This window comes from Cheilinus undulatus, linkage group 14 (assembly GCF_018320785.1).
Source record: "Cheilinus undulatus linkage group 14, ASM1832078v1, whole genome shotgun sequence".
In the NCBI taxonomy this organism is placed as follows: Eukaryota; Metazoa; Chordata; class Actinopteri; order Labriformes; family Labridae; genus Cheilinus; species Cheilinus undulatus.
In genome coordinates this window covers 6,520,819-6,540,351 of record NC_054878.1, presented here as the reverse complement: position 1 = coordinate 6,540,351, position 19,533 = coordinate 6,520,819, and the positions used below count along the sequence as shown (strand labels likewise).

Genomic DNA, 19,533 nt, shown 5'->3' with positions numbered 1-19,533 from the left:
TTTCCACACACAGGACAGCATTTATCAGTCTGGATTTGAGCGGTTTCGACCCAGTGCAGACTCGATGGATCTGACAGTGTTAGATTAGAGTGACTTTTAAAATGTATTTAACATTAAACCAAACCTTTGATAAACTATGAGAGTAGTATTGCTTCTTTAAATGAGGTTCAGTGCAAGCTTTCAGCTGATTTCCTCATTGTTTGTCATATTTGATGAAAAAGCATTTCTTTTATTTATTTATTTATTTTCAAAATAAACTAGACAGGCAGCCTTCAGTCATTTTCAAAGTCCCGCCGTACATCATAGTATTACTTGTAAACTACAGATGAAAATTTAGGCAGAACAAAAATAAATTCAGAGGAGAAAAAAAGGAAGCGTAGGTCTAATAATGGGTACAATTTATGGTTAAAAAGTTTTTGAACTTCTTGTAACCTGTGTCGCTTCCTGTTGTATTCGACAACACTGGATTTGGGGTGTAATTAACCCCTTAAAGCCTAATTACTCAAATAATAGCTTGAAAAAAACAGAATTTTTTGGAGCTGAAATCTTTATTTAACCTTCTACCGAAATCCAGAAAAAGGAAAAAGTGCCTTAAAATTTCAAAACTTTTGTTCTTGTATCCTATTTGATCCATTAGGTATTTTTGGTAGCTGATAGTCCACTTTTAGGTCCAGTTCATTTGCTGCATTTCCTATACGGACTAATTTCATGAGTTTTTCCATTGAAAACAAAAAAAATTCCAAGTGACCCCAAACTTTTGAGCAGTGTACGTCATATTAAACTATGAAAACTACGATTTTCTGGCTTTAAAACTGTCAAAAATATTTGAAGAAATGTAGGTACTAAACTAAAATGAATGCAACATGTTTTAATTTGTACAGACATTTAAGTTAAAAAAGTTACATGTTGTTGCTTTAACTGCATCATTATCAGTAGTGTTTTATTGCAGTGGGGCTTAATTACCTAGTAACTTTATGGTAAAAGTGTAATTATCTTGTAATTTCTCAAGAATAAGGCAGTCATTACTAGCTAGAAGTTGGCATTTTACCTAGTAATAACTTGGAAATATGGTAATATAATGGAAGTTTTACCAAGCAATAATCAAGTATACAATCAAATAATTCATATTGTGGCCAATATATCTATATATATAGATGTATATCTATCTATATATATATATATATATATATATATATATATATATATATATATATATATAAATATATTTCCACTTATTTCCCTATATAACAAAAACAGGTAACTAATGAGTGTGTTTCTCAATGATTTATTGATTTTCACCCTTCGAAAGCCTAGGGCTCTTAAACATAAACAAGGCATGGTCTATTGTATTACCTATTACGGGGATGCGCAAAAAATATGCAAGCATCTCAAAAAACTATTCAAACCCCAAAACAACCGCAACAAACAACAGCCTTAGTTGGCTGTCATTTTTTTTCACAGAATAAAGTTAGAAGGAATCCAAAGTCAATAGACCATCATATAACAGAGAGCGGACCTCAAAAAACAAACAAACAAACAAACAAAAACAAAACCCGCTCACAATGTCATGACGGTTGATATTGTTGTGCAGTGCAGAGTAAGACGTGTTTAGTCTCTTTACTAAATGGCAACATCAGATCGGTTAAATTCCCCGTGATCAACCAAATTCTTAACGACCAATGAATCGATAATCAATTAACTGTTCCCATCCCTAATTATGGCATTTATCTGGTAATTAGATGGTATTTTATCAGGTAATTTATTCGTAATAAGTTGACAATTTTCTATATTAACTGCTTGATAATTCCGAGGTAATTTCTTCATTTTGACCGTCTAAATTTAAGTGAGTCCTTCCTGAATAATATCTAAATAATTTTCAGGGTAAGGGTTAGGACGTCGGGGGGTTAGGGTTAGGATTAGGGGTTGGGGTCAGGGTAAAACACCACTTAATCACCTGAACCACAATATATCAAGGAATCACTTGATGATTAAAACATCATTACTAGGTAAACACCAAGGTTATATTACTTTGGGGTTTTTCAATAGTTTTTAATTTTATTTCATTTTCACTTTTTTTTCAATTTCAGTTTAGTTTTAATTAGTTTTGACTGCTGGTTTGTTAGTTTAGTTTAGTTTTGTTTTTGCAAAAATGCTTTGTTTTACTTTAGTTTTCATTAGTTTAAGTTTTTTCAGATACATGTCGGGGCTGAGGAAACGTCATACATTTTTAAAAACATATTCAAACATGCTACTCTTCACTTATCATTTTATTTGTTTAAAGATGATGTTTGAATACAACTCCAAACATAAATCTGCCACTGTGTTAAGTCTTAACCAATCAGCGCACTACACAGTTTTAGTTAGTTTTCATTTTTTCAGCAAAGCTTAGTTTTGATTTAGTTTCAGTTAACTAAAATGATTTTTTGAATTCTAGTTTTAGTTATTTAGTTTTAGTTAACTATAACAACCTTGGTGATAAAAAATTCCTTGATATTCCATATTTATGAGTTATTACTTGGTAAAATGCCAACTCATTACTAGGTAATTACTACCTTATCTTTGAGTACCGTATTGACCCGAATATAGGACAACTTTGATTATGAGATGACCCCCCTCTTTTTTACTTTATATGAACGAAAAAAAACTCATCCTATATTTGGATCAATACGGTATTTACTGATAATTACACTTCTTATAATATTAACGGGTAAATAGAGCCCACCAAAATAAAGTGTAACTTTGCATTGTAATGTACAAACAGCCATTATTTTCAAGACAGAAACAACCACAGTACATGTAAGCAGAAGTCTAGTTGCATTAAAAGAAGCTAAGACATGTGCAGTGTGATGTTAGTGATAGTACACAGAAAGAATTGATTACCTTTGAGCCAACTATTACTCAGTCAATCACTGTATTAAGTTACAAATGGGCTTAAAGAGACACCATGCCTTAGCCTGACTATCAGCTATAGAGAATCAGATCTTTGTAATGAATCCGCTGTGGGAAAACTGTGGTATAAAGAATCTCACAGGAAGTATCGGAGCACTGCAGCCAGTCTAAAGGGCAGACAGGAGTCAGACACTCAGAGAGGACTCGGGACGTTCTAATCCCAAAGCATCACAATCAAACCGCTCCAGACCAGCCATAATGACACACCACAGCAGGACATAACAACACCTGTGCTGAAATAACACGGCACGGCTCGTTGGCTTGTTTGTTCACCGGGAAAAGGGTGGAAGAGACGGACGAGGTGGTGCTTTACAGAATTATCCTCCTCTAGAAATAAACAGGATTTAATAAGTATGTTTTATGGGGGCAGATCTCTAATTTCACCTGTATTTAGTCTTGATTTTGTTTCAGGAGTGGTTGCTGACTAATGTTTAATTGGATTACCAGCAGTTCTTTATACGTAGAGACATGTCTTCTTGGCACTTTAATCAAAAAGGTGAGAGGGGTTTGACTGCAGACCTCCACTTTTAGGCCTCTTCAGTTGCACGGTCCTCTTTTATCCAAAAGATCAATGTGTTGTAAACAATAAAATAGTTATTTTTAAATCAAAATAAAACTTGATTCGATAGTAAATGCTCCTTTAACTCCACATGTGTTTATTTATCTACAACCAATCCAAAAAATAAGTTGATATCAAAATCAAAATTGGCTAATATCTTTTAAGAAATGGTAAAATGTCCCAGTTTCAATATCTGATGTTGTTTTTGTTCTATTGTGAACGAAAAATGGGTTTATGAGAATTGATAATCATTGCATCCTGTTTTTATTTACATTTTACACAGCACCCCAACTTTTTTGGAATTGGGTTTGTATAATTTTTACTTTGATAATATTTAGACGTTTTCATTCTTACTGCCTGAACTCCAGACTTGGCCTCTGCAGAGAGACTCTGTGGTGACTCCTGGGAAACAGCGTGTCTGTGACGTCTTCAGTGTTTCTTTTGGAAACGGCTCTGAGAGTGTGTGTTCCAGTTTGTGTGTGTGTGTGAGTGAGTGAGTCTTTACAGGGAAACTGGAGCAGCGGAGCTAATATAGCTACTCACCAGATCCCTGTGGAGAACCCAGTTGGCATGGAGGTAATGGATCCCATCCAGAATCTGATACAGGAGAGACTTCACCATCCCTCGGGGCAGCTGCATGGGTTTCTTGTTGGCCTTCGAGGCGCGGTGGAACTTGATGATGTGCTGCGAAGCAGAGAAAGCTTTCAGCTCACTTGTGCATGTCAGCTCTGGATGAGAAACTACAACATTCACTAGAAAACAGCTTCTACATACATGGCTTAGTTGTCCTTGTTTTTAATTCCAGCTGTTATGATTTTTGAACATTGCAGCGCTACTGTGACAGGTTAATGGCAGCCTGTAGTACAGGAAGGCTGAATGAGTTCACAGAGTAGGAGTGAAACTTAACACACATTATGGCAGGTGGCAGCTGTTTCAAATTGAAGAGCTTCACTGGGTCTGAGACTGTTCAGAATTAGACTATTAGGAGAGGTTTTGAAGCCCAGTGATAGGAACTTTAAATCTACCTAGTAACAGGCAGATGATGAAGCAGAAACCTGACAAACAGCTACAACCCGTCAGCCATGCCACTATTCATGGCTTTTAGGGTGCTTTCACACCTATGCAGTGCTGTGAAAAAGTATTACCCCCTATCTGATTCCTGATTTTTTTGCATATTTATCACACTTAAATGTTTCAGATCATCAAACCAATTCTTATATTTCATAAAGACAACGCAAGTAAATACATAATGCAGTTTCTAAATGATGATTTTATTTTTTTAGGGGGGAAATCCAAACCTATCTGGCCCTGTGAGAAAAAGTAATCGCCCCCTGAACCTAATAACTGGTTGTTCCACCCTTGGCAGCAATAACTGAAATCAAGCATTTGCGATAACTGGTGATGAGTCTTTCTCATCGCTGTGGAGGAATGTTGTCCCACTCTTCTTCACAGAATTGTTTCAACTCAGCCATATTGGAGGGTTTTCCAGCATGAACTGCCGTTTAAGGTCACACCACAGAATCTCAAGTGGATTTAAGTCTGGACTTTGACTGGGCCACTCCAAAACCTTAATTTTGTTTTTCTTGAGCCATTCAGAGGTGGACTTGCTGGTATGTTTCAGGTTGTTGTCCTGCTGCATAACTCAAGAGTGCTTGGGCTTGACGTCATGAACTGATGGCTGGACGTTGGCCTTCAGGATTTTCTGGTAGACGTCAGAATTCTTTGTTTCATCAATCACAGCAAGTGGTCCAGGTCCTGAAGCAGCAAAGCAGCCCCAGACCATCACACTGACACCACCATGTTTGACTGTTGGTCTGATGTTCATTTTATCAAATGCGCTGTTATTTTTACTCCAGATGTAACAGGCCACACACCTTCTAGACAGTTCAACTTTTGTCTTGTCCACAGAATATTTCTCCAAAGTCTTGGGGATCAGCAAGATGTTTCTCAGCAAATGTGAGACGAGCCTTTGTGCTCTTTGTTGTCAGCAGTGGTTTTGGCCTTGGAACTCTCCCATGATGCCATTTTTGTCCAGTGTCTTTCTCATGGTTGAGTCATGAACTCTGACCTTAACTGAGGCCAGTGAGGCCAGCAGGTCTTTGGATTTGGTTCTGGTTCTTTTGTGATCTCCTGGATTAGTCGTCATTGCACTCTTGGAGTCATTTTGGTCAGCTGACCACATCTGTGAAGGTTCACCACTGTTCCCAGTTTTCTCCATTTGTGGATAATGGCTCTGACCGTGGTTCGCTGGAGTCCCAAGCCTTGGAAATGTCTTTGTAACCTTTTCCACACAGATAGATTTCAATCACTTTGTTTCTCATTTGTTCCTGAATTTCTTTGGCTCGTGACATGTGTTTCTTTCTGAGATCTTGTAGCCTACTTCACTTTGTCTGACAGCTTCTATTTAAGGAATTTATTCATTCAACAAATCTGGCTGTAACCAGGCCTGGGTGTGGCCAGTGAAACTGAACTCAGCTTTCCAAGAACTGAGGTTAATCACAGTTAACTCATGATTTAATAAGGAGAGCAAATACTTTTTCACACAGGGCCAGATTTGGATTTTTTCCCCTTAATAAATAAAATCATCATTTAGAAACTGCATTTTGCATTTACTTGGGTTGTCTTCGTGAGATATTAAACTTGTTTGATGATCTGAAACATTTAAGTGTGATAAATATGCAGCAAAGAAATCAGAAAGTGGGTAAAAACTTTTTCAGGCACACACCAACAACAGCTGTCCTTATGTCTTTACTTAAGCTTGTTTTTCCACTGTGTAAGTAAAAACTGCCATGTACACTTATCTAATCAACCAGTTAATCCTCTGAAAAGTCACGCGTTTACTTGAAGGAGCAAGAAGGTCAGATATCTCATCCACATTTGGTCAACAGAAGAAAATGGACATTTATGTTAATCAGAAATATCTTCTTTGTTTATAAGTAGGTATACCTCCCTGGTGTTTTATAATTAACCTGAACAATCTACTCTAAATTATTTGTGCTAGTGTGCTTAGGTTGGCAGGGCTGAGTAACAGCAGTGAGGTCTGGTGACCAGGTGTTGGGCGCCCTTGATTAAATCAGCAGGTAGAGCCTTCAGTAAGAGGAGACAACAGAGATGCCATTGGTTGCATTCTTTGTTTAAAGTGATACTTCAACATTTTGGTAAATTTGCCCATTGCCATAATCCCTATAGTCTTACTAATAGGTTCGTTACCTTTAGTTGTTGGTGCAAGCTATTGTTAGATTGGCGCTGCTGAGTTAGGAGCTGCTCAGCTACCGCTATGGTGTCTTACGGTATTCCGGCTTTCCCTCATCAAACTCATCAAATACACAATCCAACAACTCCAAAACGCTCTCATGGACAAGCTGTGACCTGCACATTCACCACGCTATGAAATAATCATGGAACAGTACGAGACGGAGATGATTTAAAGTTAAACGTAAAGCCGGAACTACACTCCAGACATGGCTGCTGCACTGTGTCACTCCGCCCAGTGGTTTACTCAAGAAATAGTTCCAAGTATTTGCTTCATGTGTCGTAATGTTACATAACTATACGTTATTATTTCATATTCTTAGGCCTTTGCGCACACGATTACGTGCAATGAATTTGCATAAAGTTATTTTATCAAAACCTTTGGCCAGTAAATGAAAACCTTCACACCAGCAATGTAAGTCAAAGAGTGAATTTGCAGCTTTTGTTTTATTATTTTCATTTCCACATTTTTTGGACTATAGTGGATTTTTCAAAGGTTTAGCTCCCATTGAGCCCAAATCTGACCAAATAAAAAGGCTTGCTCCTCCCATCCTGACTTCCTCCTCTCCATAACACCAACCAGTATGTTGTTAAAATTTCCATTTTCACATGATTATTTGCTCGAGCCAAAGTTGTCGAAGTTTAATATGATACCATGTAACCCAATTAGGGCTGGAGACAGGTAGCAGACTGCTCCACACGTCCATTAATATGAATAGACCTAACATGCACAGCTTGAGCTGTTTACAACCAAACAGGGCTTTACTCCCATTCTAACATTTTCTTTTATTGTGAGGTATCTAGTCATGTGTTTTAGTTTGAGGGGAAATACTAAAACATTAGGGAAGAGTGACTCAGAAACCAAATTTGTTTTCTTTAGGGTGCTATCAATCTTCAGGATCATCTTCCTGCGTTTATGGCGCCCCTGCACCATGGAAAACCAAAGACTCCAGCTGTCACTTACAGCAATAAACTCCAGAATATTAAATATCTAAAGATGAAGCGGATCCTGGACCTTCTAGAGGCTGTTTCACTATTAAATTCTGCACTCTGCATGCTCACATAAACCGCTGCAGTACAGGCCATACTATCAGCAGAGACAGACTCACCCACAGGTCGTGTTCGGCGTAGTCGAAGAGGAGCCAAACCTTCCTGTCGCTGTGGGACAGAAACACTTTCTGCAGGGCAATGACATTTGGGTGTTTCAGTTCTCGTAACAGCTGGAAGACACAACAAAGATGTGGGAATAATTAGGAAATTCCAAACAAGTCAAGGCATGGAAATATTCAAATGTGACTCCAGTTTTATGTGTGGTCACTGAAAGCTTTTATCTTGACATTTGTGCTCCTTTGGTGTTTATGGAAAAATAAACCAGACTGCCTGGAGCAGAAAACAAACCCTTCTCATAAACATATAAATACTTTTAACTCGTGTTCATTCAGAAATAAGAGAGTTTTTCTGTGTCTACAAATTCCCTCACTGCAGCAGCCAAAAAAAGAAGCTTCAGTTTTTGGTTTATCAAATTTACAAACTATACAAACTATGAAATTAACACAAACAAGCTATTGAATCATGTTTGGACTAAAAATGCTCTATAAACATCCTCACTCAGATCATTTATCTCCCGGAAAACCCAATGAACAAAATCAGAAACATGCTGTGTGCAGAAAACCCACCAGGGGACCAAAATCACCACCCATGGAACTTTTAGACCCTGTCCAGATGATGCCATAACAGGACTTTATATCCATTTAGGGCAGGGGTGTCAGACTCAACCACAGCGGGGGCCCAAATCTGAATTTAGGTCTAACAGGAGGGCTCAGCAGGGTCAACATTCAACCATAAACTGTCAACCTTATTTTCAGAGGTAATACATTAAGGAGGAGAAAAACTGATGATAAATGATTTTGAGATTAAAAAAAAGTCAGAATGATAAGTTTAAAGGCTCAAAATTCAGAGATAAAAAGTCAGAACACAAAATCAAAGGTCAAAATATGAGATAAAATACAAAATCATAAGTCTAAAAGGTCAAAATATGGGATTACAAATCAAAATAAGGAGTTAAAAAGGTCAGAAAATGAGATAAAAAAACAAAATGTTGAGTTTAAAAGGTCAAGATATAATTTAAAATTTAAGATTGTGAATCTAAAAGGTCAAAATATGCCATGAAATTCTAAATTATGAGTTTAAAAAGTCAAAATATGGGATTAAAGGCTAAGTTAGGAGTTTAAAAAGGCAAAATACGAGATTAAATTTGAAATCATGATCTTGAAATTTTAAAATGTGACTTGAAATTTAAAATTGGAATATAAAAGTTCACAATATGAGATAAAAAGTCAAAATGCTAAGATTTGAGAGCAAATTGAAAATATTAAATGAAAACACAAATTAATTTCTCTCGCCCAATCTTTACTTTCTATCTCATTATTTTTACTCTTTACTTTTTCAAATTTTTATAACTCAACAAAGGATATTTTAAATCTTCAAGGTTAAATTCACATGTCTATACTGGAAGAAATCTGCAGACCTCAGACCTGCAGGCCAGTTCTAGTTAAAACATGATATGATCCTGCAGGCTGGGAAAAACTGCACCACGGGCCAGATTCGGTCCCAAGGCCTTGAGTTTGACACCCCTGATTTAGGGCATAAGGATAAGTAACTGTTAATACGAAGTGTGGGTGCAACTTAATGAGTCCTGAAAATGTTTTGACTTCCGATTGCTCTGACTGCATACAGGGGTGGTCTGGGATGCCTTCATCAGGACTGGACTGGTTATGTAGATGCAACATGTACTGGCATGCACTAAAGACCAGCCCATCAACTGACATCATCGCTAGGGGTGTCTTTTTAAATTGTCCATCCAGTCTCAGAGTGATGGGAATTCTACCTTTTTTAGAGATGTGGCTTTTTGGTCATGGCTCAGTAAGAGCAGTAAGAGAGGTTACGACAGTTGCTAAAACAGCTGAACGTCATTGGCAACCCTTGCCTCTGGAGCCTTGGAGTTCAGGAAAAGCATCCCCATGCCTTTAAACTAGATGGCACAAAAACAACTAAAAGACCTGCAGTGGGGGAGTACTCATGCTACTGCAGCTGTTAAACCCAAAACACACCGGCGCCGCACAATCGCGCCATTTGACGTGTCTCTATTGCCACCCTTAGTACACAACAACAGCAGCACATCAAACTCCCCTCCAGCCACTGCTGGTGCTTGTTACCAGAGTTGAAAGCCAACTCAGAGATCGCCTTCCCGCCTCCCTGAGTAAGGAAAAAGCAAAAGGAGCAGTGGTTTTTCACCAGCAGCAGTAGCCTCCTCCAGCCGGATGCATAAACGTGCATCTGACCACCGCTTGGGCTTTAGACAAGTAGTGCTTCATATGAGGGCAGAGGGGCAGGGCCGTCAGACCCTTGTTTGGGAGGAAATCCCTGCTGGTGGTGCTGAGCAATCGTCAGTAGGCTCTCAGCTGCTTCCCCTCAACCTGAGGCCTAGGTTGGTGCCTGGAACATGGCTTCTCCTCAGGAGGCACACTCATGGAGCCCGCTTGGCTTGGTGTTGCCGCCACTGCCTTGTCTGAGGTGAAGCGCCCTGGCTCGGATGAGACTAGTGTGAGTGGATAATGTATTACTGGTCCAACCAGTATAATGGATGGATGGTGGCGCTGGTGGCTGCAAACTCTCTGGCCCCTTTGATATATGAGGTCGCCAACGAGCGTTTACTGCACACCATACTGACTCATTCATTGGGCTCAGTCTCGGTTGCAGTCTACGCTCTGACTGAGGAGACTGAACTCTCTGCAAAGGAAGACAACAGGAGGTCAACTGGATCATTTTACTGTATGAAACAAAAGTTTCAACTGAGTTCTCTCATAATCTTGTCAAAATTTCAGGAGTTTAATAGTTGTTTGTCAAATTTTATTAGGCATTAGTAGATGAAAACACACGTGTTGGCTGATAAGATACTGTAATGTGTGATAAGGAGGCTATTTTGCATGGATATGATGGTGTGCTTCTAGATTTTGCCTAGATCTTGGTCAGAAAAGTCTGGAAATCATGACCCTAAGCTTTGAGAAAATGATGAAATGAAATGATTGCAGAGTACAGACCAAAAGCTCCATCCATAACCAAGCAAATGAGGACCTTTAAGCTACAGGGAGCCTGCTTTTATTTTGAAAGAAAGCAAGCAACTTCTGGTTGTTCCAATCTTAGGAATTTAGAAAGAGAATATGCAAAAGATGGAGAAGTAAATGTGTACAGCTGAAGGGAATGGTGATAACCTAAGACTTATCTCCTGAGCTGTCTTGACCTTTTTTAAGTCAAATGGGACATTAAGGAGCATGGGTGGACTTATTTTACATCACTGTGGCTGCAGGATGATGCTAAAGGGAGTAGCATACCTAAAACAGCAAAAACTAGCATGCAATAAATGTGTTGAACAAAATCTAATATGTCATTCAGAATTTAATTCAATTTCATATTGAATAATAATATATCATATATTGAAAAAACATGCCTTATTTATCAAACATGACACAGAACAAACAAAACCTGCCGCTCTATCATCTTAAGAAGGCTCCAGGTTCTAAAAAGTTTAATTTACTGACAATTATTAAACGGTTAAAGCCTCAGAGCAGGGGTCATCAAGTACATCTGCATTAGGGCCAGATTTAATCTTGGCAGAAACTCTGGGGGCCAGACTTTCAAATATACAAAAACAAAATAAATATTTTGGTCTGATTTAAATATTATTGTAGTAGCATTTGTATTTTCAGTGAGGTCTATCGCTCTTATCTATAGTGCAGCAGGCAGACAGAGTTGGCTTGGTCGCTGAGAATCCCAGAGAAAGGACACTCGACAATTGTGATTTAGTACCAGACCAGAATTAACTCATTTCGACACTTTTCTTCTGTTTTGGCCACTTTTTAACCCTTTTTCATAACATTTTCTTTAACAGTTTCTGCAACTTTAAAACCAATTTTTGCCTCTTTTAACCCATTTTTGATACTTTTTGCCTCTTACCCCAATTTTTGCCATTCTTTAACCCATTTAAATCACTTTTCCTGCATGTTTTATCCCCTTTGCGTTGCTCTTTTATCAATCTTTGCCATTTTTCTTCTACGTTTGCCACTTTTTAACCCCTTTTCCTCACTTTTTTTTACAATTTTTGTCATTTGTAACCAAATTTTGATACTTTTTGCCTGTTTTACCCAATTTTTGCCATTCTTTAACCCATTTAAACCACTTTTCTGACATGTTTAATCCCTTTATTGCCGCTCTTTTATCTATTTTTGCCACTTTACTTCGATTTTTGCCACTTATCAACCCCTTTTCCTCACTTTATTGCACTATTTTTTGTCATTTGTAACCAAATTTGATACTTTTTGTCACCTTTTTCCTCTTTTACCAAGATTTGCAATATTTTGACCTCTTTTCACAACATTTTCTGCCAATTTTTGTCCCTTTTTGCCACTCAACAACCCATTTTGCCACTTATCACCCATTTTTGCTACTCTTTAACCCCTTTTCACCACTTTATCTGGTCATTTTTGCAGCACTTCTGCCAACCTTAACTCTTTTTAAAATATGGACTAATCATGACAGTAAATTTCAGTAAAAACAGAACAAATGTAAAGTCATTCTAAAACTATTTCAATATTATTTTTTGTGGGATGGATTTAACAGCTGCATACATTTAAAACCAAAGGATACTCTTAAAACCACAACATCTTCTTTTCCTCCTTTTCTGAATTTAATGATTTACTGGGGGCCGGACAGGAAGCTTTGGGGGGCCTGATATGGCCCCCGGGCCGCTGGTTGATGATCAGTGCCTTAGAGAGTTAAAAGCACCATCTAGTTTAACATTACACAATGTTTTTCCATTGGCTACTGTAAAAATAGTGATGCAGCAGTTTAAATGGGTTACATCTATTGTACCAGCTTCATAGTATTGTATTGCATCCTTAAAGGATGTTAACTTGTGCTGTCTTTGTATTCATCAGCAAGTTCCTCCCTCTAAAAGCAGCTGAAGCCTCTAATGGAAGCAAGCAGAGACACAGCTGCATAATGGAGGACTCCCATCCAGCCTGATGCTGCACTCTGAGCTCTATCATCATCCACGCAGTCTCCTCCCGTCTCGCCTCGTGACTGGATCATTGGCTTCACCCACTCCTGTTCACACCGGGACATTTACTGATCCATCACAGACCTTACAGAATCAATCCTGCCCTTTAGACTGGCCTTCATGTCTGCAGGGAGGATGGAGAGGGAAACAGATCTACAGCGAATCCCACCCACTGCATGAATTATTCATGTGAACCGGCTGTTATGACCTACACTGTATCTCACCTACAGCACGAGAGACAGAAAGGAGGGCACTCTTATCAGTTCAGTGTGGTTCCTCTGGATGTACAGCTTTTTAGGCTCTTCTTCACATTACAGAGACTGAGGAATATAAAAGAGAGACTGTACTGTGAACAAAGGGATCCAGTGTGCTTGTATAACATTAAAAACATAATAAAACTCATCAGATACCACACAATTGGTAAGTGGTTGTAAAAATCAAAATATGATCCTGTAGTTTGATGATTCTTGTACCCTACAAGTGTAACTAAAGCTGTTTAAATACCACAGGGACCTGAAACCAGGTCAGCAGCTCTCAGGAAAAGGCTCTCATTTCAGAGAATCCATTGACACAAATCCTGAGCTTCACGCTAAGTCTGCTCTCCTTCTGACTCAAAAACTGGACCAGACCAGAGCTACTTACCTCCTTTATCATCTTAAGTATCTTAAAGTGTCTAAAACAGAGACTTATATACTATTGTTTTGGTTCTAGATGGTCCACTTTCATACAAAGACTCTGAAAAGGCTGGTCAGACAACACAGCTGTTGAATTTTCAGTAATTTTCAGTGCCACTTGTTTAAAAACTATAATGACTCATTTCAATGATTGGTTGAACATATTAGGAAAAATAACTTCTTCAGTACTTTTGCACGTATAATTTGGGTTTCTGAAGTATCTGTCAACTCAAAAAATGTGAAATATTCAACACAGTTCCTTTGTCCATAGTCCATCGATGTCTACATACATATCTGACTGACTCCATCCCTGTCATCACGCAAATCCATCTTGAAAAGCTCCAATCTACAACGCCTGTGCTGAACCAAACACTGTTCAGACCAATCATTTCAGGAGAGCATGGCAGTAGCTATGTGTGGGGTTTCACTGAACTCAAAGCTGTTTGTAATGGCTGCCTCCAGTGTGGTGATTAGTGCAGGCATACACTATATTGCCAAAAGTATTTGCTCACCTGCCTTGAATCGCAACTGAACTTAAGTGACATCCCATTCTTAATCCATAGGGTTTAATATGACGTCGGTCCACCATTTGCAGCTATAACAGCTTCAACTCTCTGGGAAGGCTTTCCACAAGGTTTAAGAGTGTGTTTATGAGAATGTTTGACCATTCTTCCAGAAGCACATTCGTGAGGTCACACACTGATGTTGGGTGAGAAGGCCTGGCTCTCAGTCTCCACTCTAATTCACCCCAAAGGTGTTATGTTGGGTTGAAGTCAGGACTCTGTGCAGGCCAGTCAAGTTGATCCACACCGAACTCTCTCATCCATGTCTTTATGGACCTTGCTTTGTGCACTGGTGCACAGTCATGTTGGAACAGGAAGGGGCCATCCCCAAACTGTTCCCACAAAGTTGGGAGCATGGAATTGTCCAAAATCTCTTGGTATGCTGAAGCATTCAGAGTTCCTTTCACTGGAACTAAGGGGCCAAGCCCAGCTCCTGAAAAACAACCCAACACCATAATCGCCCCTCCACCAAACTTTAAACTTGGCACAATGCAGTCAGACAAGTACCGTTCTCCTGGCAACCGCCAAACCCAGACTCGTCCATCAGATTGCCAGATGGAGAAGCGCGATTCGTCACTCCGGAGAACGCATCTCCACTGCTCTAGAGTCCAGTGGCGGCGTGCTTTACACCACTGCATCTGACACTTTGCATCGTACTTGGTGATGTATGGCCTGGATGCAGCTGCTCGGCCATGGAAACCCATTCCATGAAGCTCTCTATGCACTCTTCCTGAGCTAATCTGAAGGCCACATGAAGTTTGGAGGTCTGTAGTGATTGACTCTGCAGAAAGTTGGCCACCTCTGTGCACTATGCGCCTCAGCATCCGCTGACCCTGCTCCGTCATTTTACGTGGCCTACAACTTCGTGAATGAGTTGCTGTCATTCCCAAACACTTCCACTTTGTTATAATACCACTGACAGCTGATTGTGGAATATTTAGGAGCGAGGAAATTTCACCACTAGACTTGTTGCACAGGTGGCATCCTATTACAGTACCACGCTGGAATTCACTGAGCTCCTGAGAGCGACCCATTCTTTCACAAATGTTTGTAGAAACAGTCTGCATGCCTAGATGCTTGACTTTATACACCTGTGGACATGGAAGTGATTGAAACACCTGATTTCAATTATTTGGATGGGTGAGTGAATACTTTTGCCAGTATAGTGTTGCTCTATTATAGCTTCAATTTGACCAGAACTAGACCAAATTTCTGTGTGAAATGAAGAATAAAATCAACGCCAAAAGCTTTTCATGATGGGAAAGATGTTATCCCATTTCTGCTGACCTGCTTTGGCATGAGTTTGTGAAAGTTACGGGGGGGAAAGGGTTAGTTGTTGTGTGAGTGGATATATACAATGGCTGCTAGTGGAGTGATTAGCTCGGATGTAGCCACAGCGGCAGTTTTGTCAGAACTGGACAAAAAGCCTTTATTAAAACAAGGGTAGAGAGCAACACAGAAAGCTCTTCATGACGGAAAGGATGTTTTCACTCTTCTCCCAGTATGCTTCTGCATGAGTTTGCAATCTTTATGGGTGGAGTCTGCCGACACATCCAATGGCTGCTGATGTAGTAGCCATTAGCTCGGTTGTAGCTGTTGGAAAGCAGCAGTTTAATCGCAATTTGACCACATTTCTTTTTAAAACAAAAGCCGTAGAGCCATACTGAAGGCTTGAAGACATTTTTGCATTTTGTTATCAGTTTTATTCATCAAGGAGCTCCACTATTAACAATCTACAGCAGCGGTAGACTGTAAGCTCAACTTAATGTTGTCTTGTCGCTCTGATTGGCCCGTCATGAATGTGACAGACAGAACATTCCTCCAATCACCTTCTGGGCATTTATTGAAAAGTCCTGTCCTTCCAAAACGCTTTCTACAGGAGCTTTCCCAGATGAATGTGAAATAAATCTATGTAATGGATAAATGAAACAGTCTATTTGTTGTGTCAGGTTACAGTGCCAACTTTGTGCTAGCTTAGGATGTCAGCTGGCCAACATACCTGTTCTATTCACATAGCATGGACAGTGACGGCATCCGTGTTTCTTCAAGGGAAGTGTTGACAGGTTGCAACAGAAGCAGGCGTTCTGGAGGCCATGAGTCTGTCTTTCTATTATTTTTTGGTCTGAAATTTTGTCACATTGAAGTGAAATACAATTTTATGTTTGGCTAATTATGTTTGCACACTTATTCTATAACTTTGGCTCATCTTTACTTCATTAAAGTCATTAGCTGAGAGATTGTCAGTTCAGAGCTGTGGCTGCAGCTCCCTTTCTCTCTATCTCTCTCTCGCTGAAACTTCACTTCAAACACTGATATACAATGGGGGGGGGGGCATGCACCAAACAGCGCCGAGACCAGGATTGATACCACGACCAGTGGTAAAACACACCTTTAAACAGCCGTTAAAGCTGCCATTATATGAATGTCTGCAGTGCTGGGCTCAAGACAGACTGAGTTGATCCACTGTAGCTCACAGCTTGTGTTAAAGTCCCAGAAAGGCCAACAGAGACACTGTGCACAGTGAGCACACTCGCTGTATGTTGCTGTTATTACAGAACTTGGAGAGGAGAGAACTCGCATTTACCTCACTGCTGTGCTTCATGGAGACACACTGACACAACTGGGGGACGTTTGATTTGTTAACTGACTTCTCTTTAGTGTCAGAGTTAAACATGGACTCAGACCTCTAAATCTACTATTAGGATCAAAGTGGTGTGGCACAGTAGATATTGGCTACTGACACTGTTACAGGGCCATCTTTTCTGCATCTTTTCATGCTGTTAAAGACGTTTTATAGGCAGCAGACACCAAACATCAAATATCTCCCTGTCAGTAGTTAGTTGATAGTATTTCCTCGGGGATAAATGTTGACTCTGCTGTGCCCTCCAAAACTCTATGTTCTATTTTTATTTCTGCACATTTTTATAAATAATCAGATTTTTAGAGGGGGCATTCCTTAGTTTAGAGCGTGAAAACAAACCCAGATACCAGCGCCTGGAGCCGATCCACTACGATGATCAAACTAGATCAGAACTGTGATTACTGATCCACTGTGAGGCTAAGATGCTACATTTCTAATTCTGTTGTTGCTCCAAGGCGGTGGAGGGTGCTGGCAGATGGAGGGGAAGAATACAGGACTTGTACCCGGGCTGTTTGATTTGGCCTGTGGATGTGGAAATGAGGTTTGAGTTTAATCACAACCTTGATCCACAGGATACAAAGGGGCATTGTGGGAGTGAGCCCTGGGCTTAGGGCTTATACACCCCAAGCTCTGCGGCACCACTTCCAACCATCGGGGCCGTGTGTTGAACCAGACAGACCCTGTGAGACCCCCACGGGGACTCTGTGACACTGAGAGAAGTGTGTTACACTAAAGCCAGGATCACAGACCAGTTTAGCCTGATTCACCTTACCCTAGAGCGGCCCAGGGTTAAATAAATGTTTGCTTTTCACACAGGACTGGCAGAGAGATTGTAATCCACATTAATTATACTTAAACATAATTATACCAAATAACGGGTCTGTTGAAAGGCTTGGGCCTTTTTAATGAAGCTTTACACATGCAAAGAAATGTTAAAGTAAAAGAATTATAATAAGGAAAATAAAGTCAGTAAATATGAAACCGATTTCTTTCAAATAGAGACTGGAAAAATAAAGACGTATAATAAAAGCAGGACAATTTTTTTCTGTTTTATGTGAAAACTGAAGATAATCAGTCAAAGGTGATTAAAAGATGATCAGAAGTTACCAGTGTGTTCATCTACTGAAATTTGTTAAGGATAAAGACTTCAAGCCATGCCAACTGGTCCAAATATGTCAAACACAATTCACTTCTTTCATCATTCATGAACTGAAATGATAGCTTTCATGATTATTTTAACTGAAGATTCACTCACTGGTTTTAGGTCCAACATGATTCAGAGGAGCAGCTGAAAACCCCGTAACTCCCTACCTCACTGCTAGGTGTCGCTTTGCCAATATTCAGATAAATCGATTATAAAAATGTTGTTCATGGCAAGCTCTACACAATAAAAGTCCCCTGTTGTTATGTTGTTCAGGAGCCTTTATCATGAAGGAGCCATGTCAGGAAATTGAATATTTTTTAGCACAACTTAACAGGATAAATTATATATTTTTTAATTTTATCCAATTTATGCCACTTTTGAACCGCTTTTCAACATTTTTACTCTCATTTTTGCCCCTCTCGTCCAACTGTTTGCCACTTTAAGTCAATTTCTGACCCTTTTAACTCATTCTGTCAAATTTTAACTGCTTTTCATCCTTTTTCCCACTTATTTTTGCCACTTTTTTCTTCCCTTAACCTGCATTTGCTGCTTATCCCTTTTTTTTTTACTCTTTTAACATCTTTATGCCACTTTCAATCATTGATCCACACTTTTACCACTTACTTCAGCCATATTTTATATTTGCCACTTTAACCCATCTTGCCCATTTACATAAATTTGCTACTATTTAATTGCTTTTTACCAATTTTACAGCCCATTTTTGCCACTTTCAACCATTTTTTACCAACTTTAACCACTTTTCACCACTTATTTCAATTTATGCTATTTAAAGCCATTTCTTGCCACTTAAAAGCAGTTTTGCAACATTTTAAAAGCTTTTTCTCATTTCTTCTGCCCAATTTTGCCACTTTCAAATATTTTTTTGCCACACTGTAACCACTGTTCAACACTCATTACAGCCAGTGTCTGCTATTTAATCAATTTTTTCCATTTACATTCCATTTTGCCACTTTTCAACTGCTTTTCATCATTTCACCGCTCATTTTTGCTACTTTTTAACTACTCTTCACAATTTAATGCACATTTTTGCTACTTTAACCAACATTAGCCACTTTACACCGATTATTTCAGTCAATTTATGCTATTTAAACCCATTTTTGCCACTTTTAAACTACTATTCACTATATTAATGCCCATTTGTTGCCACTTTCAACCATTTTTTAACCACACTTTAACCACTTTTCACCACTCATTTCAGTCAATTTATGCTATTTAATCCCATTTTTGCCACAATTTAATGCTTTTCAACTTTTCTACTGCCCAATTTTGCCACCTTCAACTATTGCCATTGCAACCACTGTTCAACACTTACTACAGCCAATGTTTGCTATTTAATCAAATTTGGCAGTTATAATCCATTTTGCCACTTTTTCACTGCTATTTTGCCAAATAACTGCCCATTTTTGCCACTTATAAACAGTGTTGCCACACTTAACCACTTTTCAACACTTAACCTATTACAGCCAATGACTATCCAGTTTTGCCATTTTTTAACTACTTTGTACATTTTTACCACCTTTTTTTCCAATTTCAGCCGATTGCCACTTTAGACCCTTTCTTTTTTTATTCTAATTTTTTTCTTTATTCTGCAGTTATCAAAGTCCCTGAGTGGTGA

The 19,533-nt window shown here is 39.1% G+C and overlaps 1 protein-coding gene across 3 annotated transcripts in view; it reads right to left on the bottom strand.

The window, feature by feature from the left end:
• cdk19 (cyclin-dependent kinase 19) overlaps positions 1-19,533 on the bottom strand; it is a 121,373-nt gene that overhangs the window by 50,839 nt on the left and 51,001 nt on the right. For all 3 annotated transcript variants that reach the window (XM_041804697.1, XM_041804698.1, XM_041804700.1), the window contains exons 3-4: positions 7,870-7,980; positions 4,052-4,192 (exon numbers count right to left, since the gene is read on the bottom strand). In XM_041804697.1, coding sequence (XP_041660631.1) covers positions 4,052-4,192; positions 7,870-7,980 — 252 coding nt within the window. The remainder of the gene's footprint in view (positions 1-4,051; positions 4,193-7,869; positions 7,981-19,533) is intronic.